This window comes from Cnephaeus nilssonii (assembly GCF_951640355.1).
Source record: "Cnephaeus nilssonii genome assembly, chromosome: 4".
Classification (NCBI taxonomy): Eukaryota; Metazoa; Chordata; class Mammalia; order Chiroptera; family Vespertilionidae; genus Cnephaeus; species Cnephaeus nilssonii.
The window spans coordinates 64,995,127-65,022,572 of record NC_137075.1 but is presented as its reverse complement, the minus strand read 5'-3'; the positions used below and the strand labels follow the sequence as shown (position 1 = coordinate 65,022,572).

General features: G+C 44.8%; 1 protein-coding gene and 1 pseudogene across 5 annotated transcripts in view; one reads left to right on the top strand and one right to left on the bottom strand.

The window, feature by feature from the left end:
• The window catches only part of DPP8 (dipeptidyl peptidase 8), a 75,384-nt gene that overhangs the window by 15,201 nt on the left and 32,737 nt on the right, over positions 1-27,446 (top strand). For all 4 annotated transcript variants that reach the window (XM_079768454.1, XM_079768456.1, XM_079768455.1 and 1 more), the window contains exons 5-12: positions 7,807-7,980; positions 8,740-8,908; positions 15,442-15,552; positions 16,932-17,060; positions 18,025-18,086; positions 24,508-24,608; positions 25,216-25,393; positions 26,242-26,401. In XM_079768454.1, the coding sequence (XP_079624580.1) occupies positions 7,807-7,980; positions 8,740-8,908; positions 15,442-15,552; positions 16,932-17,060; positions 18,025-18,086; positions 24,508-24,608; positions 25,216-25,393; positions 26,242-26,401 (1,084 nt within the window). The remainder of the gene's footprint in view (positions 1-7,806; positions 7,981-8,739; positions 8,909-15,441; positions 15,553-16,931; positions 17,061-18,024; positions 18,087-24,507; positions 24,609-25,215; positions 25,394-26,241; positions 26,402-27,446) is intronic.
• On the bottom strand, positions 10,463-15,402 carry LOC307098051 (small ribosomal subunit protein uS10-like; annotated as a pseudogene). The gene has a single exon. The product of its transcript is annotated as a small ribosomal subunit protein uS10-like (transcript).

Below are 27,446 nucleotides of genomic sequence, written 5' to 3'. Positions count from 1 at the left end.
CACAATTAGAAGGAAAAAGAAAACCACAAGGAAAATCAGGGAAGCCGTAAAAGCTTGAGGTATGGAGACACGGGTGGAGACAGGAGTCCGCGCGCATGTGGGGAAGCCGGAGCCGGAGAGGAAGGGGCGGCTGACGGCCTGGCTGGCGTTCTCTGGCGGGAAGGAGATAAAAGCGCCAGATTGTGCTGAACCCCAGCTCCGACTGCACTGAACCCCAGTGCCCGGCGAAACCCTGGGAAGCCGGGCTCATGCTGGGGGAGTCTGGGCTGTGGGACGGAGACACAGAGGAGCTGCGCCGGAGCCGCGCACGGGAATGTGCGCAGAGGAGGGACTGTTGCCTGTGCCGCTGGATTGCCCTAGTGGGAGGGAGACAAGGGCTCCGGACTGTGCTGAACCCCCAGTTCCAACTGCACTGAACCCCAGTTCCGGGAAAGACCCGGGGAAGCCAGGCTCATACTGGGGAAAGCTGGGCTGTGGGGCAGAGGTGCAGAGAGGCGGCGAAGAGCAGAGCACCGGAGGCGCGCAGGGGATTGTGCGCGGAGGATGGGCTGCTGACTGTGCCGCTGAGTCGCCCTGGAGGGAAGGAGACAAAAGCGCCAGACTGCGGTGAGCCCCAATTCTGACTACACGGAAACCCAGTTCTGGGCGAGAATCTGGGAATCCAGATTCATTGGGGGAGAGACTAGACTGTTTGGCAGCGCGCGAAACTCCAGGGCGCTTTTCTCTCAGAGGTGTTTGCTGGGAGTATGGAGGGACACTGAGACACAGGAACCTCATAGGGCGGGGCTGACGGGAAGCCAAGGCGGTAGGCTCCGCCCTGTAACTCCGCCCCATCCAAGCTGAACACAGAGGCTTTTACAATTTTGCAAGTCTAGTTGAATGGGGCTGTCTCCCGGCATAGACACAGCTGATCCTCACAGCCAATTGGACTGGAGGTCACATCCTCCCAGTGTACCAACAGCAATCAAGGCTTAACAACACCAAGACTTTGCACTCAGCCCACAAAGGGGGGTATCAAGAGCGACCACCTAGGGAGATTGGGGAAGCTGAGCGATAGGGAGGCAGCCAAAAGGGGAAGACACCGAAACAGGTCACGAATATAAGTGATGCTGTAATTCATGCTGAGGGGCCACAGGCAGTAGCTGACCTACACTCCATTGGAGACCCAGAAACGAAGGCATCTAGTGGTCGGTGTGAGATGACACCAGATTTCAACCACTACCATAAGGGACACATTCAAGAGGCAGACGCAGTGAGCGCCAAAGCCTTGCTGCACCAAGACCCGGCAAATAAACGTGTCTCCCGCACAGCAACTCTTCCTTTATAGACACAGAGGGTCCGCACGACCAATTGGCCTGGAGGACAATTCCTCCCAGTGACACCAACAACAATCAAGACTTAACTATACAAACAAGGACCAAGATGGAGGCATAGGGCAGAAGCCTGATTGCTGCCTACCACAACAATTTTGAGACTACGACGGGAGAGCAGAGCAGACACCATCCAGAACCACCGGAGGGCTGACTGAGCAGATGCTCTACAACTAGAATAAAAGAGAGGGGTACGCGGGATGAAGCTGATGCCGGTGACCCAAAGACCACACTTTAAAAACTACGGCTCAGGCGACACAATGGCGGCCTGGATCGTGCTCGACGCAGTTCCCCCAGCGGTCTCCGGCTGAGGGGAAGGCTTCACTCGCTGCCGAGCACGGACAGACGAGCCCCTGGGAGACATGGGGTGGGAGACTACGCGCTTGCTGACCTCCGAGTCCTTCAAGAATCTCAACGCCTCGGAAGCGGCCAGGTGCGCATGCTCGGCGACCGGCCACCGCTGCAGACCCAAGGGCCGACGCAGCCACCCCGGACCAGCCCGCCGCCGCGCACCGGGCACACCGTAGCTTCGCCGAGCCCGCCGCCCAACGAGTTCTGCGGTGGCTGCCCTGGAACTCTGAGAAAATGGCCGAAGGAATTGCTGAGAGGGAATTGACCAACAGGAATTGGGATCAAGAAGATGAAACCCCGCTGGGTCCCGGAACTGGGTGAAGCCGCGCGCCTCTGGGTCCGGGTGAGGCTGGAAACTGGGTCAGGGTGAGGCTGGGCCCCGGGTCCGGGTGAGGCCATGTGCCCCTGGGTCAGGGCAAGGCCATGCGCCCCTGGGTCCGGGTGAGGCTGAATCCTGGGTCTGGGCGAGGCCGTGCGCCCCTGGATCCGGGTGAGGCTGAATCCTGGGTCCGGGCGAGGCCGTGGGCCCCGGGATCCGGGTGAGGCTGGGTCCTGGGTCCGGGCGAGGCCCTGGGCCCCGGGATCCGGGTGAGCCTGGGTCCCGGGTCCGGGCGAGGCCCTGGGCCCCTGGATCCGGGTGAGCCTGGGTCCCGGGTCCGGGCGAGGCCCTGGGCCCCTGGATCCGGGTGAGCCTGGGTCCCGGGTCCGGGCGAGGCCCTGGGCCCCTGGATCCGGGTGAGCCTGGGTCCCGGGTCCGGGCGAGGCCCTGGGCCCCTGGATCCGGGTGAGCCTGGGTCCCGGGTCCGGGCGAGGCCCTGGGCCCCTGGATCCGGGTGAGCCTGGGTCCCGGGTCCGGGCGAGGCCCTGGGCCCCTGGATCCGGGTGAGCCTGGGTCCCGGGTCCGGGCGAGGCCCTGGGCCCCTGGATCCGGGTGAGCCTGGGCCCCGGGTCCGGGCGAGGCCCTGGGCCCCTGGATCCGGGTGAGCCTGGGCCCCGGGTCCGGGTGAGGCCGTGGGCCCCTGGATCCGGGTGAGGCTGAATCCTGGGTCCGGGTGAGGCCGTGGGCCCCGGGATCCGGGTGAGGCTGGGTCCCGGGTCCGGGCGAGGCCCTGGGCCCCGGGATCCGGGTGAGCCTGGGTCCCGGGTCCGGGCGAGGCCCTGGGCCCCTGGATCCGGGTGAGCCTGGGTCCCGGGTCCGGGCGAGGCCCTGGGCCCCTGGATCCGGGTGAGCCTGGGTCCCGGGTCCGGGCGAGGCCCTGGGCCCCTGGATCCGGGTGAGCCTGGGTCCCGGGTCCGGGCGAGGCCCTGGGCCCCTGGATCCGGGTGAGCCTGGGTCCCGGGTCCGGGCGAGGCCCTGGGCCCCTGGATCCGGGTGAGCCTGGGTCCCGGGTCCGGGCGAGGCCCTGGGCCCCTGGATCCGGGTGAGCCTGGGTCCCGGGTCCGGGCGAGGCCCTGGGCCCCTGGATCCGGGTGAGCCTGGGTCCCGGGTCCGGGCGAGGCCCTGGGCCCCTGGATCCGGGTGAGCCTGGGCCCCGGGTCCGGGTGAGGCCGTGGGCCCCTGGATCCGGGTGAGCCTGGGTCCCGGGTCCGGGTGAGGCCATGGGCCCCTGGATCCGGGTGAGCCTGGGTCCCGGGTCCGGGCGAGGCCCTGGGCCCCTGGATCCGGGTGAGCCTGGGTCCCGGGTCCGGGCGAGGCCCTGGGCCCCTGGATCCGGGTGAGCCTGGGTCCCGGGTCCGGGGGAGGCCCTGGGCCCCTGGATCCGGGTGAGACTGGCCCCGGGTCCGGGGGAGGCCCTGGGCCCCTGGATCCGGGTGAGCCTGGGCCCCGGGTCCGGGGGAGGCCCTGGGCCCCTGGATCCGGGTGAGCCTGGGCCCCGGGTCCGGGCGAGGCCCTGGGCCCCTGGATCCGGGTGAGCCTGGGTCCCGGGTCCGGGCGAGGCCCTGGGCCCCTGGATCCGGGTGAGCCTGGGTCCCGGGTCCGGGCGAGGCCCTGGGCCCCTGGATCCGGGTGAGCCTGGTTCCCGGGTCCGGGCGAGGCCCTGGGCCCCTGGATCCGGGTGAGCCTGGTTCCCGGGTCCGGGCGAGGCCCTGGGCCCCTGGATCCGGGTGAGCCTGGCCCCGGGTCCGGGGGAGGCCCTGGGCCCCTGGATCCGGGTGAGCCTGGGCCCCGGGTCCGGGGGAGGCCCTGGGCCCCTGGATCCGGGTGAGCCTGGGCCCCGGGTCCGGGGGAGGCCCTGGGCCCCTGGATCCGGGTGAGCCTGGCCCCGGGTCCGGGTGAGGCCGTGGGCCCCTGGATCCGGGTGAGCCTGGGTCCCAAGTCCGGGTGAGGCCGTGGGCCCCTGGATCCGGGTGAGGCCACGCGACCCTGGGTCTGGGAGAGGCCACGCGCCCCTGGGTCCGGGTGAGGCCATGTGCCCCTGGGTCAGGGCAAGGCCATGCGCCCCTGGGTCCGGCTGAGGCTGAATCCTGGGTCTGGGCGAGGCCGTGCACCCCTGGATCCGGGTGAGGCTGAATCCTGGGTCCGGGCGAGGCCCTGGGCCCCTGGATCCGGGTGAGCCTGGGTCCCGGGTCCGGGCGAGGCCCTGGGCCCCTGGATCCGGGTGAGCCTGGGTCCCGGGTCCGGGCGAGGCCCTGGGCCCCTGGATCCGGGTGAGCCTGGGTCCCGGGTCCGGGCGAGGCCCTGGGCCCCTGGATCCGGGTGAGCCTGGGTCCCGGGTCCGGGCGAGGCCCTGGGCCCCTGGATCCGGGTGAGCCTGGGTCCCGGGTCCGGGCGAGGCCCTGGGCCCCTGGATCCGGGTGAGCCTGGGTCCCGGGTCCGGGCGAGGCCCTGGGCCCCTGGATCCGGGTGAGCCTGGGTCCCGGGTCCGGGCGAGGCCCTGGGCCCCTGGATCCGGGTGAGCCTGGGTCCCGGGTCCGGGCGAGGCCCTGGGCCCCTGGATCCGGGTGAGCCTGGGTCCCGGGTCCGGGCGAGGCCCTGGGCCCCTGGATCCGGGTGAGCCTGGCCCCGGGTCCGGGCGAGGCCCTGGGCCCCTGGATCCGGGTGAGCCTGGCCCCCGGGTCCGGGGGAGGCCCTGGGCCCCTGGATCCGGGTGAGCCTGGCCCCGGGTCCGGGCGAGGCCCTGGGCCCCTGGATCCGGGTGAGCCTGGGTCCCGGGTCCGGGCGAGGCCCTGGGCCCCTGGATCTGGGTGAGCCTGGCCCTGGGTCCGGGCGAGGCCCTGGGCCCCTGGATCCGGGTGAGCCTGGGTCCCGGGTCCGGGCGAGGCCCTGGGCCCCTGGATCCGGGTGAGCCTGGGCCCCGGGTCCGGGTGAGGCCCTGGGCCCCTGGATCCGGGTGAGCCTGGGCCCCGGGTCCAGGTGAGGCCGTGGGCCCCTGGATCCGGGTGAGCCTGGCCCCGGGTCCGGGTGAGGCCGTGGGCCCCTGGATCCGGGTGAGCCTGGGTCCCGGGTCCGGGTGAGGCCGTGGGCCCCTGGGCCCCGGGTCCGAGTGAGGCCGTGGGCCCCTGGATCCGGGTGAGGCCACGCGACCCTGGGTCTGGGAGAGGCCACGCGCCCCTGGGTCCGGGTGAGGCCATGCGCCCCTGGGTCCGGATGAAGCTGAATCCTGGGTCTGGGCGAGGCTGTGTGCCCCTAGATCCGAGTGAGACTGGATCCCGGGTCCGGGTGAGGCCGTGGGCCCCTGGATCCGGGTGAAGCCGTGCCCCTGGATCCGGCCGAGACCAAACCAGAGGGAGTCGGACCTGCATTACCACCATTTGTCCACCATCCAGAGCTGAGGGGTCAGTGCCGACATGTACTCATAAGGAACTGGTGGACATTGATATTGGGTCTCAAAAGAACTGTTGGACCAGAAAGAAACTCACTACAGACTGATTCATTTGCCTGTCAGCATAACTATTATTGCTCGTCGCACATTCAATTCTTATAAGTATATCTCTAGTGACACATGATTTCGCTCATCTAGGGGAAATGATGAACAACATAGACTGATGAACAAGAACAGAACCAGAAACAAGGAGGCATCGATCGGACTATCGGGCCTCAGAGGGAGGATAGGGGAGGGTGGGGGGAGGGGGGAGAGATCAACCAAAGGTCTTGTGTGCATGCATATGAGCCTAACCAATGCTTAAGTTCAACAGAGGGTTGGGGCATCCATGGGGAGGGGGGTGGGATGGGAATGGGGGGATGAGGACAAATATATGACATCTTAATCAATAAAGAAATTAAAAAAAAAAAAAAAAAAAAAAAAAAAAAAAAAAAAAAAGGAGAGAGACAGAGATAGGGACAGACATTGTTGTGATAGAGATACATTGGTTGGTTGCCTCCTGCCTGCACCCTGACCAGGGCCAGGGATTAAACCTACAATCCAGGTATGTACCTTGGAATTGAACCTGCATGCCCTCAATGCAGGTGCAGACTAACACTTAGACACATGGGCAAGGGCTAGACCTCTTTTTAAAGGATTATTCCTTGAGTAGAGGCCCAGTGCACGAATTCGTGCACGGGTAGGGTCCGACCGGCCCACCCCATGCATTGGGGGCTGATCTGGGCCGGGCCGGTGCGGGGGGCCACGGGTGGTTGGCCAGCCAGACCTGCCCCCAATTGGCGGAGGGGGGGGGTGTTTGGGGGTGAAGCCAGCCTGGGGGAGGGGCCACAGGAGATTGGTGGGGGGCGATCAGGACCCGGATCAGGCCGGTTGGCTGCCACATGCGCATTATAGCGACTGGTCGTTCCGGTTGTTCTGCCATTCCGGTCGATGGGCTTTTAGATAGATAGATAGATAGATAGATAGATAGATAGATAGATAGATAGATAGATAGCAGAAACCATGTCTGATTTCTATTATCAAACTCAAAGTGTGAAGAGCTCTTAGTGAGTGAGGGAATGTATGGGATGCAATTTTTTTTTAAACATTTTTATTGATTTCAGACAGGAAGGAGGAGGGAAAGAGAGATAAAAACATCAATGATAAGAGAGAATCATTGATTGGCTGCCTTCTGCACACCCCCTATTGGGGATTAAGCCCACAACCCAGACATGTGCCCTTAACCGGAATTGAACCTGGGACCCTTCAGTCTGCAGGCCAACGCTCCGTCCACTGAGCCAAATCAGCCAGGGCTTGGATGCAATTTTTTTTAAGTTAGCACTTACTAGATTTGTTTTCTTTATATTTCTTTCTGTGTTTTATATGTGTGTCAAATTATATTTCTAGCTTGGGAGAAATCATCAGTCATTAATTACAAATATTCTTTTTTTTAATGTATTTTATTGATTTTTTACAGAGAGGAAGGGAGAGAGATAGAGAGTTAGAAACATCAATGAGAGAGAAACATCGATCAGCTGCCTCCTGCACACCCCCTACTGGGGATGTGCCCACAACCAAGGTACATGCTCTTGACCGGAATTGAACCTGGGACCCTTCAGTCCGCAGGCTGACGCTCTATCCACTGAGCCAAACCGGTTAGGGCTACAGATATTCTTTGAGAAACATTTTAACAAATACTATAGGTAGGAAAACAAAAAGATTCTGCTCTCAAGTTTTTTATGCTTTTTAAAACCTATTTCTATTCAGAAATACTGAAAAAAGTGAAAAGCCAAACTATAGCCAAATGAGTAAAAGAGACAGTAACTCTTACATAAATTTCAAAAAAGAGATCACTACTATACACCGTAATGCATCAGGAAGCTTTCCTGGCCAAGGTTGAATTAGAGCCAAGGTTTTGGGATATCGTTAAAACTTGTGTGGGTAGAAAGAAAAATACCCTTTCAAGGGGGGAAATGGAAGGGACAAAGGCCAGGAAGCAAAACATCACATGTTAGGTTTTACATCAGTGATGTGACCAACCTGACCTAGGGGTTTATTAGAGGACTAGAGGCCCAGTGCGTGAAATTCATGCACTCGGGTGCGGGGCGGTTCCCTCAGCCTGGCCTGTGCCCTCTCACAGTCTAGGAGCCCTTGGGGGATGTCCGCAGGGAGCAGGCCTAAGCCGTCAGTCGGACATCCCTAGCGCTGCCACAGATCCTGGCTTTCATTACATTTTTTTATGAGCAAACTATTTTATGTTGTTAAAATTAATTTTGCATTAGGCAACACTGGACTATGGAATGTATTCTCGAGAAGAAGAACTATTAAGAGAAAGAAAACGCATTGGAACAGTTGGAATTGCTTCTTATGATTATCACCAAGGAAGTGGAACATTTCTCTTTCAAGCTGGTAGTGGAATATATCACGTAAAAGATGGAGGGCCACAAGGATTTACTGTAAGTTGGTATTACTACTTATTAAATGTGTTTTGGGGTCCTAAGAGTTATTTGCATCCAAATCAGAAAGGTAATTAAACGAAAATGTTCTGTTTACCTATCAGCTAAAAAATTTAGTATTAATTAGTATTAATTTTAGGAGTTAATTTTTCTAGTGACATTAATATAAATTTTTAAAATGCTAAAACCACATGCTATCTTATTAGGAAGATATAGTAAAGGACATTAGTGCCCACTTTCTGAGTAAGTGCTAAGGAGTGGGAGTGGGAGGATAATATTATCACAAGGCAATCTATTTTTGGTTCCCTTATAAGCTTAATTCATCTTAATAAATGGTTTTAAATGTTTGGTTTTATTCCACGCAATTTTTTATGTGCTAGTAGAACTGTTCTTTTGATAGAATTGTGATGATCCTGGCTTTCATTACATTTTTTTATGAGCAAACTTTTATATTGTTAAAATTAATTTGAAATATTTAATAAATAAAAATAATTTATTTAATAAATAATTATTCTATTAAACAGATTTGGATAACAAAATTTATGAAGTTCCTATTACTCTTGGCTTTCTAATTCATAGTTTCTAAAAAAAACGAGTCCTTCCTAATAAGAAGGCATATGAAATATATTTTTCTAGGGAGCAATTGTCATAGTTGACATTTTACTTGGAATTATTGTTCATTTTATAGGAAGGGTGCTGGCAAACAAGTATGTATGTATCAGCCTAACACTTTGCTTAAAATGTTGTTTACTTTTCTAGCAACAACCCTTACGGCCTAATTTAGTGGAGACTAGTTGTCCCAACATTAGGATGGATCCAAAATTATGCCCAGCTGATCCAGATTGGATTGCATTTATACATAGCAATGATATTTGGATATCCAACATTGTAACCAGAGAAGAAAGGAGGCTAACCTATGTGCACAATGGTAATGATAGTTCTTCAAATCCACTTTTCTGAAAAGTTTTTTAAATGTAATTTGCTTTTGCTTATGTTTTGAAAATGAAGTTAACTAGGTGATCTTTGTATTTTAAATTCAAATCTTTAAAATTAAAAAAGAAAAACATGCAGAGGATAAGTGGTATGTATCACCTGTGTAATGCTGCCTTGTTTTGTGTGTGTGTGTGTGTGTGTGTGTGTGTGTGTGTGTGTGTTATATTTTTACTGATTTCAGAGAGGAAGGGAAAAGGAGGGAGAGATAGAAACATCAATGATGAGAGAGAATCATTGATCGGCTTCCTCCTACAGCCCCCTACTGGGGAATCGAGCCCACAACCCAGGCATGTGCCCTAACTGGGAACTGTGATCTCCTGGTTCATGGGTCATCACTCAACTGCTGAGCTCCACAGGCTCAGCTATGCTGACTTGTGTTTTAATGTTCATTTCCAGACAGCACAACAGTGCACCCTTGATGGATTGTTCTTTTAGCCAAATGAGACTGCGAGAATTTCCCCAAACTGTTCTCCTTAAAATAAAATTTTAATTTAAAAAATTAATCTTGTTTTTGGGAAACAAACAGGAAAAATTAATACTGTAACAACTACCTGAATATTTGTCCCCCCTTCTTGGAGAGTCTACTTAGTTATTTTGTCATAATAGGAAAAACAGAACTTTGTGTACCTGTGTGTTTGTGGAAATACTTAATTTTTATTGAAGTGACTATAATAATAGTATGCAGTACTCAAAGAACAGAAAAGATGTGGATGTTTTCCTCTAAAGCTTTCATACAAATGAAAGATGGGAAATACTGTATTGCTTTTTCTTTGAACATGTGAAACAGCTTAAGAATAAATTTCATAATGAAGAATGGTCACTTTGCAAATTCATTTGTCCAACTTTTTCTTTTTTTTCTTTTTTTTAAAAATATATTTTATTGATTTTCCTCAGAGAGGAAGGGAGAGGGACAGAGAGTTAGAAACATCGATGAGAGAGAAACATTGATCAGCTGCCTCCTGCACACCCCCCACCAGGGATATGCCCACAACTAAGGTACATGCCCTTGACCGGAACTGAACCCGGGACCCCCCAGTCCCCAGTCCGACGCTCTATCCAGTGAGCCAAACCAGCCAGGGGCTGTCCAACTTTTTCTTAATCTAGTGTTCACAAAGTTGATTTATTAGGCATCTTCTTTAATAAGTTATTTTAGAATATACACTGAGTGGCCAAATTATTATGATCTCTGAACATATAATAATCTGGCCACACAGTGTATATCCTATATAATAAAAGGCTAATATGCAAATTGTCCCCTCGACCAGGAGTTCGACCAGCACGTAGGCCGGCCAACCTCCCATGTCCCCTCCCCTGGCCAGGCTGGCCGGACCCCACCCATGTATGAATTCATGCACCGGGCCTCTAATACATATATGTGTGTGTGTATACATATATATATATATACACACATATACATATATATACATACATACACACACACACACTGAGTGGCCAGATTATTATGAGTTCAGAGATCATAATAATCTGGCCACTCAGTGTAGTAGTGTATTGACAGCAAACATTTTTTCTTCATTAGGATAATCAGTATTATAGAAGAAGCCTTTTCATGAACAGTTTACATTGATAGACCACTGAATTAGGAGTCAAGAAATCTGTTCTATTAGTCAATCAACAAAAATACATTAAGTTCTTGTGTACCAGACAATGTGGCAGGAACTAATGATGTAGAATTGTACAGTACAGTAGCCAGTACACTTCAAGTGAAGGGACTGTGTGAGAAAGGTCTTGATGCAGAAGGTACTGTGGTACTAGTATGTGCAAGAAATTAAAAGCAGTTATAATCCTAAAGCAAGGGGTATGAGTCAAGAAGTGGGGATAGATAAAACTGGCAGATAAGAAAAGCCAGGACAAGGGTAGACTGTATGTCATGTAAATGAGCATGATCTTTATTATGATGTGGCAGTCCATTGAAAAGTTCTAGCAGTTGAGTGGTATGGTCAGAATCATATTGTAGATAAATTATTTCAGGTACTTTGTGGAAGTTATATTTGAGAAGCACAAGACTAGAGACAGGGATACCAAAGCTTCACTGTTGCAATTATTCAGGTTCTATGGCCTAAAACAAGTATAGGATAGAGAAAAGAGTGTGGAATAGGGAAACTTTTAAGTAAAAAGTACATTTTGGTGTTCAGTGGGTCTCCATTTGGAGTCATGGAATCAGAACAGCTACCAATGGCAGTAGAAAGATTAGGTTGGTAATTAGTGAATCTAGGTTGGAAAGCCTGGCAATTATTTTATGCTTCAATAAACTTTGAGTACTCATTATGTACTAATTATTGTACTTGAGGCTGAGACTGCAAAGTTCTGATGATAACAGATTAATTAATTAGAAGTCAAGATATCTGTTATAACTATTCAGTTAGTCAACAAAAGTATGTTAAGTACCTGTGTGCCAGGCAATGTTACAGGAACTAATGATACAGAATTGAATAAGATACAGTTCTGTCCCTCAAAGAAACTGTAGAATTAGGCATTCTTTAGTCTATTTATTTCTTCTTCTATAGAATTGTTTTCCACACAGGATTATTGTGAAGATTGGCAGAATTTAAAATAGAAAGCACTGAAAACCTGCAAAATTCTGTAGTAGTGTTTTTATTCTTTTGTATAATGGTATGTGGTATATTATTTTCAGGATTAGTATCGTAGTTAAAAGTACAGTCTAGAACCAGACTCTGTCAGTTTGAGTCCCAGATCTACCATTTTTTAGCTCTGTGACTGTAAGTTATTTAACTTATCTCTGTTTCTGTATCTGTAAAAAGGTTAATTAATAGCATATCACATATGGTTTTATGAGGTTTTAATGAGTTAGTATTTGTGAAGTGTTTAGGACAGTGTCTGAACCATTGTAAATGGTAAGTGTTTGTTTAGATAGAAAGGTAAGTAGAGAGTGAGCATCATCACTCTTATTCCTCTTATTCACAATAACTTTTCTAGTGAAAGTCTGCTTTTAGATGGGTTTATCAGTCAACATTTGCATGTGTTTGTTCTCTGCCTAGTATGATAGAGGAATTTAAAAGTAATGTTAATGCCAGCCTCTACTCTCAAATGAGGTATCTTATTGAGAGAATAGGTTGACCATTTGTTCATTTAATAAATAACTTTTAATAATTAAGGTCTGTAATAAGTAATAGGGATATACAAATGAGTAGTACTTATTTTCATATCTAAAGGAGAACAAAACATAAAACAGTTTGGTGTGGGGGTATATTTTGGGGTAGTTGAAAGGTCCAAGAAAACTACCATGGAATCACATGATAGCTAGTCTGGTTTATTTTAAATCTGAGCACTGGTTTTGGTTATGTCAGTAATTCCAAAATTCAAAAAAAATTTGAAAACTCAGATTATTTTTCATTAGCTAGGTGCTAAAACTCATTTGGTGGCAAAACCTGACCTGACCTGAGGATATTTATAATCTTAATCCTACCTAGTGTGCCTATTCATGTTTGCTGCAGGAATATTGGTGTATTTGATTACCCTGCTGGAGATGTTGCATAATTATATGATAGATGTATAATACTTGGGGGGGGGGGGAAATTCCGAACTCCAAACACTTCTAAACTCAAATATTTTGGATAAGGGATTATTGGTTCATACTGCACATTCATTTTAGACAATATATAGTATAGAAAATACAAATTAAAATAATACATAAAATTTAAATCACTATGAAACATTACTCTACATACCCATTAGACTGGCTAAAGTGAAAACAATGAAGAACACCAAAGGCTGGAGAGACTCCTCATACATTTCTAAGAATATAACATAATACAGATACTTTGGAAAACTGTGTGGCAGCCCATCCTCTGAACCAGAAGGTCACAGTTCAATTCCCAGTCAGGGCACATGCCTGGCTTGCAGGCTCAAACCCTAGTGTGGGGCATACAGGAGGCAGCCGATCAACAATTCTCTGATTCATTCCCCCCTCTCCCTCCCTCTCCCCCTCTCCCTCTTCTTCCCCCTCTTCCTTCCTCTCTGAAGTCAATTTAAAAATTTTTTTTTTAAAAAGAAAACTATGTGGTAGTTTCTTAAAAGTTAAGCATATACTTACCATACTATTCAGCCATTCCACTCTTATGTCTTTATTTAAGAGAAAAACATATATCTCAAAGATTCTTTTTTTGCCCTTTACAACTGACAATTTATTAAGTGATTTCAATCTCCACTCCTGGCTCAATACTGATAGAAGTAATCTTTACCACAGAAGGACTGCAAGTCAATGAGTTGCTTGTGGGTCCTCATCTGAAAACTATTCCAAGAACCTTCCCCATGGGGAGTTTTTCTAATAGTGATTCTCAGACTCTTGGTAGGCATCCAAACTGATCCTTGCACTTTGTGATTCTTTTCCTTGGCACCTCTGATCAAGTCAGCACACACGTTCTCCAAAGATTTTATGTTGTGGCTGGTTAGAGAAATTTTAATTCGGTGAATTGCCACCTCTAGTTCCATGGGTGTCTTTCTTGTATCTTTATAACCCATGGCTGAGGTGCTGCTTCCTGACCCCCTTGTTCCTCTGTAAGAGCAAACAACAGCGAATCAGAAGCAGGAGTGGGTAAAACAGCTCTGCTGCAGCTGCGACCACATCTTCCTCAAAGAGCTACAAAGATTCTTCTACAAGAATGATCATAGTGCGTCTGGCCAGTGTGGCTCAGTGGTTGAGCATGGACCTATGAACCAGGAGGTCATAGTTTGATTTCCAGTTGGGGCAGTCAGGGCACTTGCTCAGGTTGTAGGCTCAATCCCCAGTAGGGTGTGTGCAGAAGACAGTCAATCAATGATTCTCTCTCATCATCGATGTTTCTATCTCTCGATCTTCCTTCCTCTCTGAAATCAATTTTTAAAAATATTAAAAAGAAAAAAAGAATGGTCACAGCATCTTTCTTCATAATACCCCAAAATTGGAAGCAGCCCAGATGTCCATTAAGAGATAAATGTATAAAAGAACTGTGATATACAATGGAATACGATTCAGCAATAAACAGGAAGCAATTAGCAATACATTGATACAATGTAATGTTGATGCAACAACATGGATGAATTTAAAAAACAGACACAAATAGGTACTATATGATTTATTTTTAAATATAATTTAGTTTTGTTTTTTCCATCACCATTTACCCCTTCTATGCCCTCTTCCATCTCCATCCATCCCCTTTAACCCCCACCATCACCACACTGTTGTCCATGTCCATGAGTTCTCTCTTTTTTTCCTAAATCCCCCACCCATACTCCCCTGTATGATTTCATTTATATGGTATTCTGGAATATGCAAAACTAACCTATGATGATAGAAATCAGATCAACAGTTCCTTCTGGGCAGGAATGGACATTGACTGGGAAGGGGCATGAGAAAACATTCTGGAGTATTGGAAGTATTCTGTGTCTTGATAGGATGTTATACAACTGTATGCATTTTTCAAAAATAAAAGGTACACTTAAGGTTTTATAAATTATAAAGCATTTTTTTTTAAGCTTGTCCATAGTCCCACTATTTGGAGAAAACCACATTTTGGTTTACATCCCAATACATTTTTTAAAATATATTTTTATTGATTTCAGAGACGAAGGAAGCGGGAGTGAGAGATAGAAACATCAACGATGAGAGAGAATCATTGAGTGGCTGCCTCCTGCAGGCCCCACACTGGGAACCGAGCCCACAGCCTGGGCATGTGCCCTGACCAGGAATTGAACCGTGACCTCCTGATTCATAGGTTGATGCTCAGCCACTGAGCCACGCCAGCCCGGCCCAATACATTTTTAAATATATGTTTAACATTTTTATAAATGGAATCACAGCATACATGCTATTTAGTGTAATATGTTTTTTAAAATTCAAGGGTATTGTAAACATTTCCCCCTGTCATGAAATCTTACATAAGTAAGGCTTTGTGTTTTGATAATTTTTGTTTTTAAAGTACAAGTCCCCTTCTAACTATTTACAGGAAACTTTTAAGTGTAAAATAGATAAAAGCTGAGCTGCTCTGGTTGAAAAGCAGGGAGGTCAGGGAGGGGGAATCATGAATTACATGATCTGTAAGACCCATTCTAGGTCTAAAAATGTACTTCTCGCGAGTTACAAGTTAACATGATCTTTTTCAGTATTCTTTTTTCCCATGATTCTAGCTAAATTGGAAAATAACATTTATGGAGCACATATTATGGTTTAGGCTTTGTTCTAAGTGCTTTATGTGAATTAATTCATTTAATCCTCATAACAACCTTAAAAGGTAGATTCTTATTGCCGTTGACAAATGGAATACTTCAGTGGAATGAGACTGGGTGATTAGCCCAAGGTCAGACAGTAAATGATTAGAATTCAATCTCTTTGGCTCCAGAGTTCACCTCTATACTACTGCTGCCTTTCAAAATAAACTGAATCATTCTGCTTTGTACCCATGAAAAGGTAGAGAACTTCCTGTGATAATTTTGCCTTTTATGTTTGTCTAGAGCTAGCCAACATGGAAGAGGATCCCAGATCAGCTGGAGTTGCTACCTTTGTTCTTCAAGAAGAATTTGATAGATATTCTGGCTATTGGTGGTGTCCAGAAGCTGAAACAAGTAAGAAGGTTCAAAATAATATAGGTCAATTAAAGTATTATGAGCTTCAACTGCCAATTACTTAAGTGTACAGATTGTAAATCTTGATTAGTAGATTCTGAAGTGATGAAGATTGGATTCTACTAGTATTTGTTTGTTTATTATTCTTAAATATTGTTTAATACTCTTTTCCATTTCTGTACATCACAATACCAAGATTTTGCCATTTAGGATCTCTCTGTAGAGATTATAGAGAATGGAAGGCTACAGTGTTTATCCCCTCATATTGATGTGTTTGTTAAGTGTAATACACATCAATATATGATGCAGTATATATCACCAAAGAGAACATCAACTAGTTATTTAGAATATATAGGCTATATTCCACCATAATGAATTCTAATAAAAAACAATTATATTGTGGTTCATTGGTTTAGGTCATTCAATTCCCCTTGCCAATTTTTCATCTAGGAGCTGGTCTTGGTATTGATTAGAGAATCTGTATGAACAGACACCCCAGTTAGTGTATTAATGGATCAGAAGAAAAGGACACAAATTTCTCTTTTGTTCTTAGTGAATTTACAACTATTTTACTGCCAGAGAAACAGCTTTCTAAAGCAGTGACTGACCATGCATGACCCAGTGAGAAGTTTGCTTTTACATTCTGACCTAATACATTGTACAATGTTTTATAGGTATAAAACTAGAAAATAAATTTTATGAAGCAATACTTTAGTGTAACATGCTCATGTATATTATTTCTGTTGTATGTGTAAAATGCTGGTTATTACCCATTAATAGATTTCATGACTCACTAATGGATTATGGCTAGCATCTGAACATTTCTCTAAGGGATCATGAAAAAAATTTATTTTTAAGCCATGTCTTACATTTGGACATTTTAAGATGTAAAATGTTTTGCTATAATTGTATGTTAGAGCAAGATTTTGACATGAGTTAGGGAAACCCATTAAAAAAAGGGGGGCTCTATTTAAATAGCATTTGTTTCATTATAGGAAGTATTACAATTGTAATTAAATAATTCATTTTTCAGTAAGGAATGCATGTTAATGTATGCAAGGACCAAAGTCCTTCACATGTATTTCCCTGTTTTAATTATGTACATATACATAATTTTTCAATTTATGTATCTTCAACTTTTCATTTTATGTATTTTCAATTTTTGCCCTCCAAAAGGAGTTAATGGTTGTTAACCAGTAAAAATGGCTTAGTAGTAACTAACCTTGCTACTGCAAAAGATGGGTGATATTTTCATACACAAAAAGTTGTATATTTTATATAAAAATTATTTTTCACTTGGAAAATATAATACTAGAGAGAAGAGTCAGTTATTATTTTCTAGAATAATTCTAAATTTTCAATATTTAAATTTCTTTAAGCTCCCAGTGGCAGCAAAATTCTTAGAATTTTGTATGAAGAAAATGATGAATCTGAGGTGGAAATTATTCATGTTACATCCCCTATGTTGGAAACAAGAAGGGCAGATTCATTTCGTTATCCTAAAACAGGTACTATATTCCTTTGGCATTTATATTTACTCATTTCTACTTTCCAAACAAAAATCTGCAATCATCCAAAGTTATGGTCAACATTGGTTATTTTACAGCCTTAGTAAGGATGGTTTGTTAAGTGTCACTGAAGTAGATTTTTAAATTACAGGATGATCCATTTTAATTATTTTCCAATGTAGAGAAGTGCACAAAACTGGTTATTTCAAGGAATGAATAAAAAGATGTCTTTGTTAGAAAATAAAGATTTCCAAGGGATTAAGTTCTTAATAAATTGTTAATTTTCCCCATTTTGCTGATTACAGCATTTCAAAATGATACAAAATTTCCCTTTATTTCATACTAATTTGATATTTTTTAGCCTCTTTTTTATTTTTTATTTACTTATTATTATTTAAATTGATTTTGAGACAGAGGAAGGGAGGGAGGGAGAGAGAAACATTGATTTGTTGTTCCACTTACTTATGCATTCATTGGTTGATTTTTGTCTATGCCCTGACTGGGGATCAAAACCTCAACCTTGTTTATCAGGACAAAGCTCTAACCAACTTAGGTACCAGACCAGGCAGCTCCTTCTCTCCCTCCCTCCCTCCCTCCCTTCCTCCCTCCTTCCCTTCCTCCCTTCCTCACCAGGATATTTTTCCATTGCTTTTTAGAGATAGTGGAAGGGAGGGGAAGAGACAGAGAGAGAAACATCAATGTGAGAGACACATCGATTGGCTGCCTCCCCCATGCACCTGGAATCAAACTCACTGAGCCAAACCGGCTAGGGCCGGCAGCAGCTTCTTCTTTTTTTTTTTTAATACCCATATTCAAAACTGAGTTTGCAATGGAGTTCTGAGATTCTTATCCAATAAAGCTGTAACTCTATAATATTCTGACTTAACTAAAGCGTAAAGAGGATCTGGCAAAATTTCAATGATTTTGGATATACATTACTATTCATTTATGTCTTTTTCTAAAGGCACAGCAAATCCAAAAGTCACTTTTAAGATGTCAGAAATAATGATTGATACTGAAGGAAGGGTGAGTATAAAATGTTGAGTTGATTTTTTGTGTGTCATTTGACGAGTAGTATAGTAGAGATCTTAGGAACACTTTTTTATTTGGGGGGCTTGTTGAACTTGCAGAGACATCTGTGGGTCATGATTTCAGGTTGACCTTATTTTCTACTTTGAAAACTTTCTGCTGGTTCCCAAAATAGGAATGGGGGGATGTGCACATACCACTCCTTTCCAATAATTTATTCTCTTTGTTTTTGTTAATTCTCTAGATCAATATTTTAAAAATACTGGTTATTGACTAGTGAATTACCTTTTGTTTTGGATATATGTTTATGGTATATTAAATATCACACATTTCTCTTGTAGTGCTGCTTTCCATTTGGACAGTTGAATGCATAAAAGCTGAATGCACACAAGATTAAGTATAGACTTAATTAAGACTTATTAAAAGAGCTTTATTGAGATCTCATTCACATTCGATACAGTTTACTCATTTAAAGTTTATAAGGGCTTTTTAGTATATTCACAGAGTTGTGCACCATCACCACAGTCAGTTTAGAACAGTGATGGGCAACCTTTTGAGCTTGGTGTGTCAAACTTCGCCAAAAAACTGAGCATAACTCGGGTAGTGTGTCACTTTGAGGAAAAAACTAACTCCAAGACTAGTCGCAAATGTTTCATCCTCAGGAGCAGCAAATGTTTCATCTTTGGCATGCGGCCTCGTATCATCAGAAATGGCTACGCGTGTCAGTGCTGACACGCGTGTCATAGGTTCGCCATCACTGGTTTAGAACATTTTCATCATCCCAAAAAAGAAATGCCACATCCCTTAATTGTCACCCCCAACCTGCCCATGTTCCCCAGCTCTGGGCAACCACCAATTTACTGTCTATAAATTTGCCAATTCTGGACATTTCTTATAAATGGAATCACATGATAGCTAGTCTGGTTTATTTTACTAAGAATCATGTTTTGAAGCTCCGTCCAAGTTTGATATCATGTATCAGCACTTCATTACTTTTTATCACCTAATACTCCATTGTATGGATATAGCACATTTTATTTACCTACTCATCAGTTTGGACGTTTGGGTTGTTTCCACCTTTTGGCTATTATGAATAACTAGTAGCCCTGCGCATGAATCCATGCTCCAGTAGCTTGCTGCCACACTCCAGTAGTTCTCTGCCTGCTTGCCCTGCCCTCCTGTAGCTCCCTCCGCCCCCCAGCTCATAGCTTGCTGCCCGGCCCCCTCCTGCAGCTCTCCGCTGCCCGCTTGTAGCTCTCTGCCCCACCCTCTGGCTGATCCATGATCTGAACGTTATGCGGTCGGTCGTTACGTTTCACGGCATAACGACCATTTGCATATTACATCTTTATTATATAGGATGCTATCATGAATGTGTGTGTATAAATTTTTATGTGGGCATACGGTTTTATTTTTCTTGGTTAGATACGTAGGAGTGGAATTGTTGGGTCATAAGATTAACTCTATGTTTAACCTTTTGAGGAACTACCAAACTGTTTTCCAATGTGGCTGCACTATTTAACAGCAGTGTATAAGTTGTCCAAGTTCTCCATATCCTCATCAACACTTGTTGCTATTCATCTTATTTATTTTAGCCATCCTAGTGGGTTTGAAATTGTATCTCATTGTGGTGTTTTTTTTGTTTTGTTTTTTTATTTCTTTATTTAAATTTTTATTTTTTTAGAGAGAGAGGGGAAGGGAAAGGGGGAGAGAGATAGAAACATTGATGAGAGAGAAACATCGATTGGCTGCCTCCTATATGCCCTCCCACCCTCCCTACCAGGGATTGAGCCCACAACCTGGTCAAGTGCTCTGACCGGAATCTGACCAGTGTGACCTTTTGGTGCATGGTATCCAAATACACACACACACACACACACACACACACACACACACACACACACTAGAGGCCCGGTGCATGAATTCTTGCACCAGTGGGGTCCCTAGGCCTGGCCTGCGGGATCGGGCCAAAACCAGCTCTCCAGCATCCCCTGAGGGGTCCTGGATTGCGAGTGGGCACAGGCCAGGCCGAGGGAATCCACTGGTGCATTATTAGGGCCAGGGAGGGATGCGAGAGGTTGGCCAGCTGGGGAGGGGCTGCGGAAGGGCTCCAGGGTGTGTCCAGCCCGTCTCTCTCAGTCCTTATCGACCGGACCCCAGCAGTAAGCTAACCTACCAGTTAGAGCGTCTGCCCCCTGGTGGTCAGTGCACATTATAGCCACTGGTCAACCGGTCGACTGTCTGCCCCCTAGTGGTCAGTGCACATCATAGTGACTGGTTGACCGGTTGACTATCTGCCCCCTGGTGGTCAGTGCACGTCATAACGAGTGGTTGAGCGGCCTTAGCATATCATTAGCATATTATGCTTTGATTGATTGAATGGACGACCGGACACTTAGCATATTAGGCTTTCATTATATAGGGTATTTATATTGGCTGCCTCTTACACACCCCACACTGGGGATTTAGCCTGCAACCCAGGCATATGCCCTGACTGGGAATCAAACCATGACCTCCTGGTTCATAGGTCAATGCTCAACCACTGAGACATGCCAGCTGGGCTCATTATTGTTTTGATTTACATATTCCTGATGGCTAATGATGTTGAGCATCTTTTTATCTGCTTATTGGCCGTTAGCATATCTTCTTTAGAGAACTGTCTATTCATATTCTTTGCCCATTTAAAAAACATTTTTTAATTGCATTGGCTAGACTTTTAAAGGAGAAAAGTTTGCTTACTGAGGACTATTTCACTAATATATCATAAAAGTAATATTTTAGACTAAAATATAGGGAACAAGTGTTGGGTTTCAGCTTCCAGGTGGACACGAGCCGCTTCCAAAAACATCTGCAAGTCAAAATGTCACACCCATCCCCCAGGCTAAGCCTTCCAACCCCAGTAACCCCCAAGTTTTTTTTGATGTGGACATAGGAGGCAAGTGAGTTGGTCGAGTTTTCCTAGAATTGTTTGTAGATATTGTACCCAAAGCTGCAGAAAATTTTCGTGCATTGTATACAGAAGAAAAAGGCATTGGACCTATGCTAGGAAACCTCTCCATTTCAAAGGATGCCCATTCTATCAAATTATTAATAAATTTACGATTCAGGGTAGAGATTTCTAAAATCAGAATGGGACAGGTGGAGAAAGTATTTATGGTGAAAAGTTTGAAGATTAAAATTTCTATTATAAGCACAACCATGAGGGTTTATTAAGCATGGCAAATGCTGGCTGCAATACAAATGGTTCTCAGTTCTTTTTCTTTTTTTAAATATATTTTATTGATTTTTTACAGAGAGGAAAAGAGAGGGATAGTTAGAAACATCGATGAGAGAGAAACATCGATTCAACTGCCTCTTGCACACTCCCTACTGGGGATGTGCCCGCAACCAAGGTACATGCCCTTGACCGGAATCGAACCTGGGACCCTTGAGTCCGCAGGCCGACGCTCTATCCACTGAGCCAAACTGGTTAGGGCTGGTTCTCAGTTCTTTATCACAATAGTTCCAACTCCTCATTTGGATGGAAAACATGTGGTATTTGGCCAATTAATTAAAGGAATGGATGTGGTAAGAATTCTGGAAAATGTAGAAGTAAAAGGTGATACACCTGCCAATTTGTGTGCTACTGCAGAATGCTGAGAATTGAAGAAAGGGGTGATTGGGAAATTTGCTCAAAAGATGGTTCCAGTGGCAGTCATCCAGATTTCCTCGAGGATGTAGATATAGATTTAAAAGACATAGATAAAATATTCTCCTATAAATAAAAGGCTAATATGCAAATCGACTGAATGGCAGAATGACCAGTCACTATGATGTGCACTGACCACCAGGGGGCATATGCTCAATGCAGGAGCTGCCCCCTGGTAGTTAGTGCGCTCCCACAGGGGGAGCGCTGCTCAGCCAGAAGCCAGGCTCATGGCTGGTGAGCACAGTGGCGGTAGTGGGAGCCTCTTCCACCTCCACGGCAGTGCTAAGGATGTCCGACTACTGCCTTAGGCCTGTTCCTCCAAGGTCTCCTGGACTGCGAGAGGGCGCAGGCCGGGCTGAGGCCGCCCCCCTCCCCCAAGTGCATGAATTTCGTGCACCGGGCCTCTAGTTATTAATAATAGAAGACTTAAAATATTGGAAATACTTTTTTTTTCAAATCCCAGAACTGGGAAATGGCCATTAGAAAATATACAAAGGCAGGCGTCCTCAAACTACGGCCCGCGGGCCACATGCGGGTGTTTTTGCCGTTTTGTTTTTTTCCTTCAAAATAAGATATGTGCAGTGTGCATAGGAATTTGTTCATAGTTTTTTTTAAACTATAGTCTGGCCCTCCAACGGTCTGAGGGACAGTGAACTGGCCCCCTGTTTGAAAAGTTTGAGGACCCCTGTACAAAGGTGTTAAGATATGTGGAAGGTTCAAAGACTATTACTGAGAAAGCAGATAGATCGAGGCAGCAACCTGTAGCTTTAAGCTGCATGCTGAATATTGGTGCTTGTAAACTGAAGATGTCAAATTGACAGGGAACAATGGACAGTTGTTTGGAGGCTCTTGAAATAGAACCATCAAATACCAAAGCCCAGTACCGTAGAGCTTAAAGATGGCAAGGATTAAGAGAATAGGACTAAGCATTAGCTGATCTTAAATCTTAGGAGATAGCACCCAAAGTTAAAGCTATTCAGGCAGAATTGCCGAAAATCAAACAAAAGATAAAGGCACAGAAAAATAAAGAGAGGGCAGCATATGCAAAAGCATTTACCTAATAAGGAATTCAGTTATGCTTAACACGTTAAGCGCCCAGCCTGTTTTGTCTTCCGGATGGAAAGTATAGGGTTAGACACTGGTGACTGACATGGCGCTTAGCGTGTTAAATATTACACATTGATGTATAAAGGCAAAAGGAAAATTTAAGGAATCTTTGTCTATTATATATGATCTCTAATCTCTAATGTGTTTCCTTTGGTATTTCAGTTCCCCATTGTTTATAGTTTAGGAATACTGATATCAGTTCACTCTTTTTTTTTTTTAATATTTCTTATTCTATTTTTTATTTTTTTTAAAATATATTTTATTGATTTTTTACAGAGAGGAAGGGAGAGGGATAGAGAGTCAGAAACATCGATGAGAGAGAAACATAGATCAGCTGCCTCCTGCACACCCCCTACTGGGGATGTGCCTGCAACCAAGGTACATGCCCTGGGGCCTTTCAGTTCGCAGGCCGACGCGCTATCCACTGAGCCAAACCAGTCAGGGCATCAGTTCACTCTTAATAAAAGTGTTACAAAGTAAAAAATAATCCTATATAATAAAAGGGTAATATGCAAATTGACCTGATGGCCGAACAGCCAGTCACTATGATGCACACTGACCACCAGGGGTCAGATGCTCAATGCAGGAGCTGCCCCCTGGTGGTCAGTGCACTCCCACAGGGGGAGCGCTGCTCAGCCACAAGCCAGGCTCACAGCTGGTGAGTGCAGCGGCAGTGGCGGGAGCCTCTCCCGCCTTCGCTGCAGGCGGGCGGTAAGGAGCGAGGGGTCCTGGATTGCGAGAGGGATCAGGCCTAAAGCCGGCAGGTGGACATCCCCTGAGGGGTCCTGGACTGCAAGAGGACACAGGCCCTGCTGAGGCTACCCCCTCCCCCCGGACCCCCCAGTGCACCAATCTCGTGCACTGGGCCTCGAGTAATAAATACAAATAAAATATAGGGAACTAGGAACTATTATTTTTTTCATAGGTACTAGAGTCTAAAGTTATTAAAACTTTTTAACCATTTATTATAAAGAGTTCTATTAGTATAAACTCATGGGAAAAGACTTTTATACTGTGCTAATTCTTTTAAAATTTTTATTTTTATTTTATTTTTCAGTTACAGTTTACACTCAATATTATTTTGTATTAGTTTCAGGTGTGTATGCCTGTGTTTAGATAGTCATATTTTACAAAGTGGTACCTCCACAATTTCAAGTACCCATCTGGCACTGTACACAGTTACTACAATATTATTGACTATATTTCCTATGCTGTACTTTACATTTCCGTGACTACTTTGTGACTACCTATTGGGGATTGAGCCCGCAACCCAGGCACGTGCTCCAACCTGGTTCATAGATCGAAGCTCAACTACTGAGCCACACAAGCTGGGCCAATTTGTACTTCTTAATCCCTTCACCATTTTCTCCCAGTCCCCCAACTTTCCCCCATCCCTTCTGGCAACCATGATAGACTGTGCTAATTTTGTGGTTAGACGTTTTTTAGGCATAAAGAGCACCAGCAGAGGTAACCCACAGCTGCTTGTTTTGCTATATCCTGTGTGCCTTTTTAAATGCCTAGCTCTGGAAAAGTATCATGCTACTAAAGATAATGATTTAAATAGACTAGTAAGCTAATTATCTAAGTCTTTTATAATTAGATTCCCTTTTTCCTTTTTAATAGATTATAGATGTCATAGATAAGGAACTAATTCAGCCTTTTGAGATTCTGTTTGAAGGAGTTGAATATATTGCCAGAGCTGGATGGACTCCAGAGGGAAAATAGTACGTATGTTAAGTTGTCACTTCTTTGCAAATAATTTAGGATCCAGAACTTTAGAAATGTCTATGATATTAAGTTTGCCTTTCAGTTGGAGCTGTCTTCACATGTAAATTTGCAGTGTTGTTTTTACACAAAGATTTTTTTTTTACCTAAGTGGACTTTGGGATTTGTAATCCTATAAGCATAGATGCATAGCATTTTAATTGTCTCTTACTTAGCCAGTCATAGTTTCAGTTATTTGTGATTAAAATAGTATGACTTTAAGGCTCACAGGTAAGTGCATATTTTTTTTATTGTATAATTTAAACAGAAGTATTTGTAGAGCCTTATGTGAAGATGTTTACATATGATTCTGTCTAATGTGGACAACGGGAGTATTATGAGGCTGGCGTTTGTTGACACTAGAGGGAGATAAATGATTTCAAAGTCCATCTGTGATTTTGGAAATTTAATTAGTCATTTGTAAGGGATAATTTAACATATACTAAAGTAATTTCTTCATTATGATTGCAGAAATAACAGATGGGTGCTAGGGGAGAGAATAGGAGAATATTCATTTTCTGAGAACTTGCTTTATTTTTGGTGCTTTTCTCTTATTTGTTTAAATAGTGCTTGGTCCATCCTGCTAGATCGCTCCCAGACTCGCCTACAGATAGTATTGATCTCTCCTGAATTATTTATCCCAGTTGAAGATGATGCCATGGAAAGACAGAGACTCATTGAGTCAGTGCCTGACTCTGTGACGCCACTGATTATCTATGAAGAAACAACAGACATCTGGATAAATGTATGTCTGCCCTCCTGTGCTTGGTTAGATATCTTCTCAGAATGCTAAAGCAAATGAAGTTTTATAGCAGACTATCAGATGAATTTTTAAGTTCAAAGTAACCACAAATATTATTTACTTAGTTTTAACATTTCAGATTGGAGTGATGGTTCTAGAATAATGAAATGGTTGTAGATAGAAAATAGATGCCATTGAAATGACATCTCCCTGGCTGTAGGCTTACTCTTGTTCCTAGACACAGATACTGAAAGCACAGCCTCATCAGTACCTCCGAGAGGACCGTAAGAGTCCCGTATAGAAAAGACTTTCTCTTTTTGCTGGCAAATTATACCAAAATATACCAGTTTGGGTTGAATTGTGCATTTTCCAGTTTAGTGGGAAAAACTTAAGATACAAAATAAAGAAAGCCAGCTCATTCCCTTGCTGAATATAAACTTTATAAGATTCACCTAAAACAAATATCTGTTTTCCCTTCAACTGTTAGAATATTTTCCTTTGGAAAAAAATGTTAAAGATTTTTTCCTCATAATTTCTGTAATAAGATTTATATCCTTAAATAAGCCTCATGCTATGTTTCAAGGATTACAGAAATGGTGAGTAAGAAAAAGCTTTTGGCATTTTTTTCTCCATTTGGAAACATTTATTTCTCAATGCATGAAGTCTTTGACTTAAATAAGATAAATCTGAAATGCCTAGGCAAAATCATAATTGTAAATATACCATAGCCCCTAGCACCATCAGTTATTTATACTTCAGAATATGCTTATCAAGTCTTTCTCTAGCTTAATTTAATTGTTTACGTAGTATTTCATTAATCTGTATAGTAAATTAAGCTATTCATTTTACAGATCCATGACATCTTTCATGTTTTTCCCCAAAGTCATGAAGATGAAATTGAATTTATTTTTGCCTCTGAATGCAAAACAGGTTTTCGTCATTTATATAAAATTACATCCATTTTAAAGGAGAGCAAATATAAACGATCCAGTGGTGGGCTACCTGCCCCAAGTAAGAAATCCTTTTTTACTTAAAAAAGAAAAAATGATGGGAGCAGAAGGTGGGAGGGGCAGGGGTAATGTATTGTCTCTTTTATATACTTTATAAACATCAATACTGCTTCATTAAAGTCAAGGCACAAACTAAAATACAAATACGTGCATGTGTAACAACGTAAGACAAAGATGTTTTGCTTTGTTTTTATGAGTATGTTTACTTTATTTTTGTTGTTGTTAATCCTCACCTGAGGATATTTTTTCCATTGCTTTTCAGAGAGAGTGAGAGTGGAAGAGAGGGAGCAAGGGAGGGGATGAAAGAAAGAGAAACATCGATGTGAGAGAGACACATGGCTTGGTTGCCTCCCACATGCTGGGTGTGGGGGAGCGAACCCAAAATCCAAGTATATGCCCTTGCCCGGGAATTGAACTGAAGACCTTTCATCATGCAGTCCAAATCTAACCATTGAGCAACATCTGCCAGGGCTAGTATGTTTATTTTAATGCTTGCAAACCCTACTTGGAAAATTACATTCCAGGAGAGTTGAGTTGGCATCAGCCATCTTGCCTGTGCTTCACAGGACAAAGTTCTTGATAGAAATATCTTAAACTGTTGATAATGAATGATCTCTGGGTGGTGGGATTACTTATTTTTACTTTCTGCTTTTGCCTTAACTGTAATTTTTAATTGGCTTAAAGTGAGCCCATATTTTTAGATTTAAAAAAAACTTTTTAAACGTCATATATAGTTATTAGATATTTTTACTAGATTTTTTAATACTGTCACCATCTACACTGAAGTTTATTTATAATTATAGCTCTTCAGATTGGTATAATTATGTTGGTCCAAAGTGAAATTAAGTATTATCAGCTGAAGTTGGGTTGCTTCCTCTTTTTTGGCTATTGTGAATAATACTGCTATGAACATGGGTGAACAAATATCTGTTTGAGATGCTGCTTTCAATTCTTTTGGGTATATACCCAGAAGTGAAATTGCTGGATGTTATGGTAATTCTATTTAAAATTTTTTGAGAAACCATCTTACTCTTCCATTTTCTATT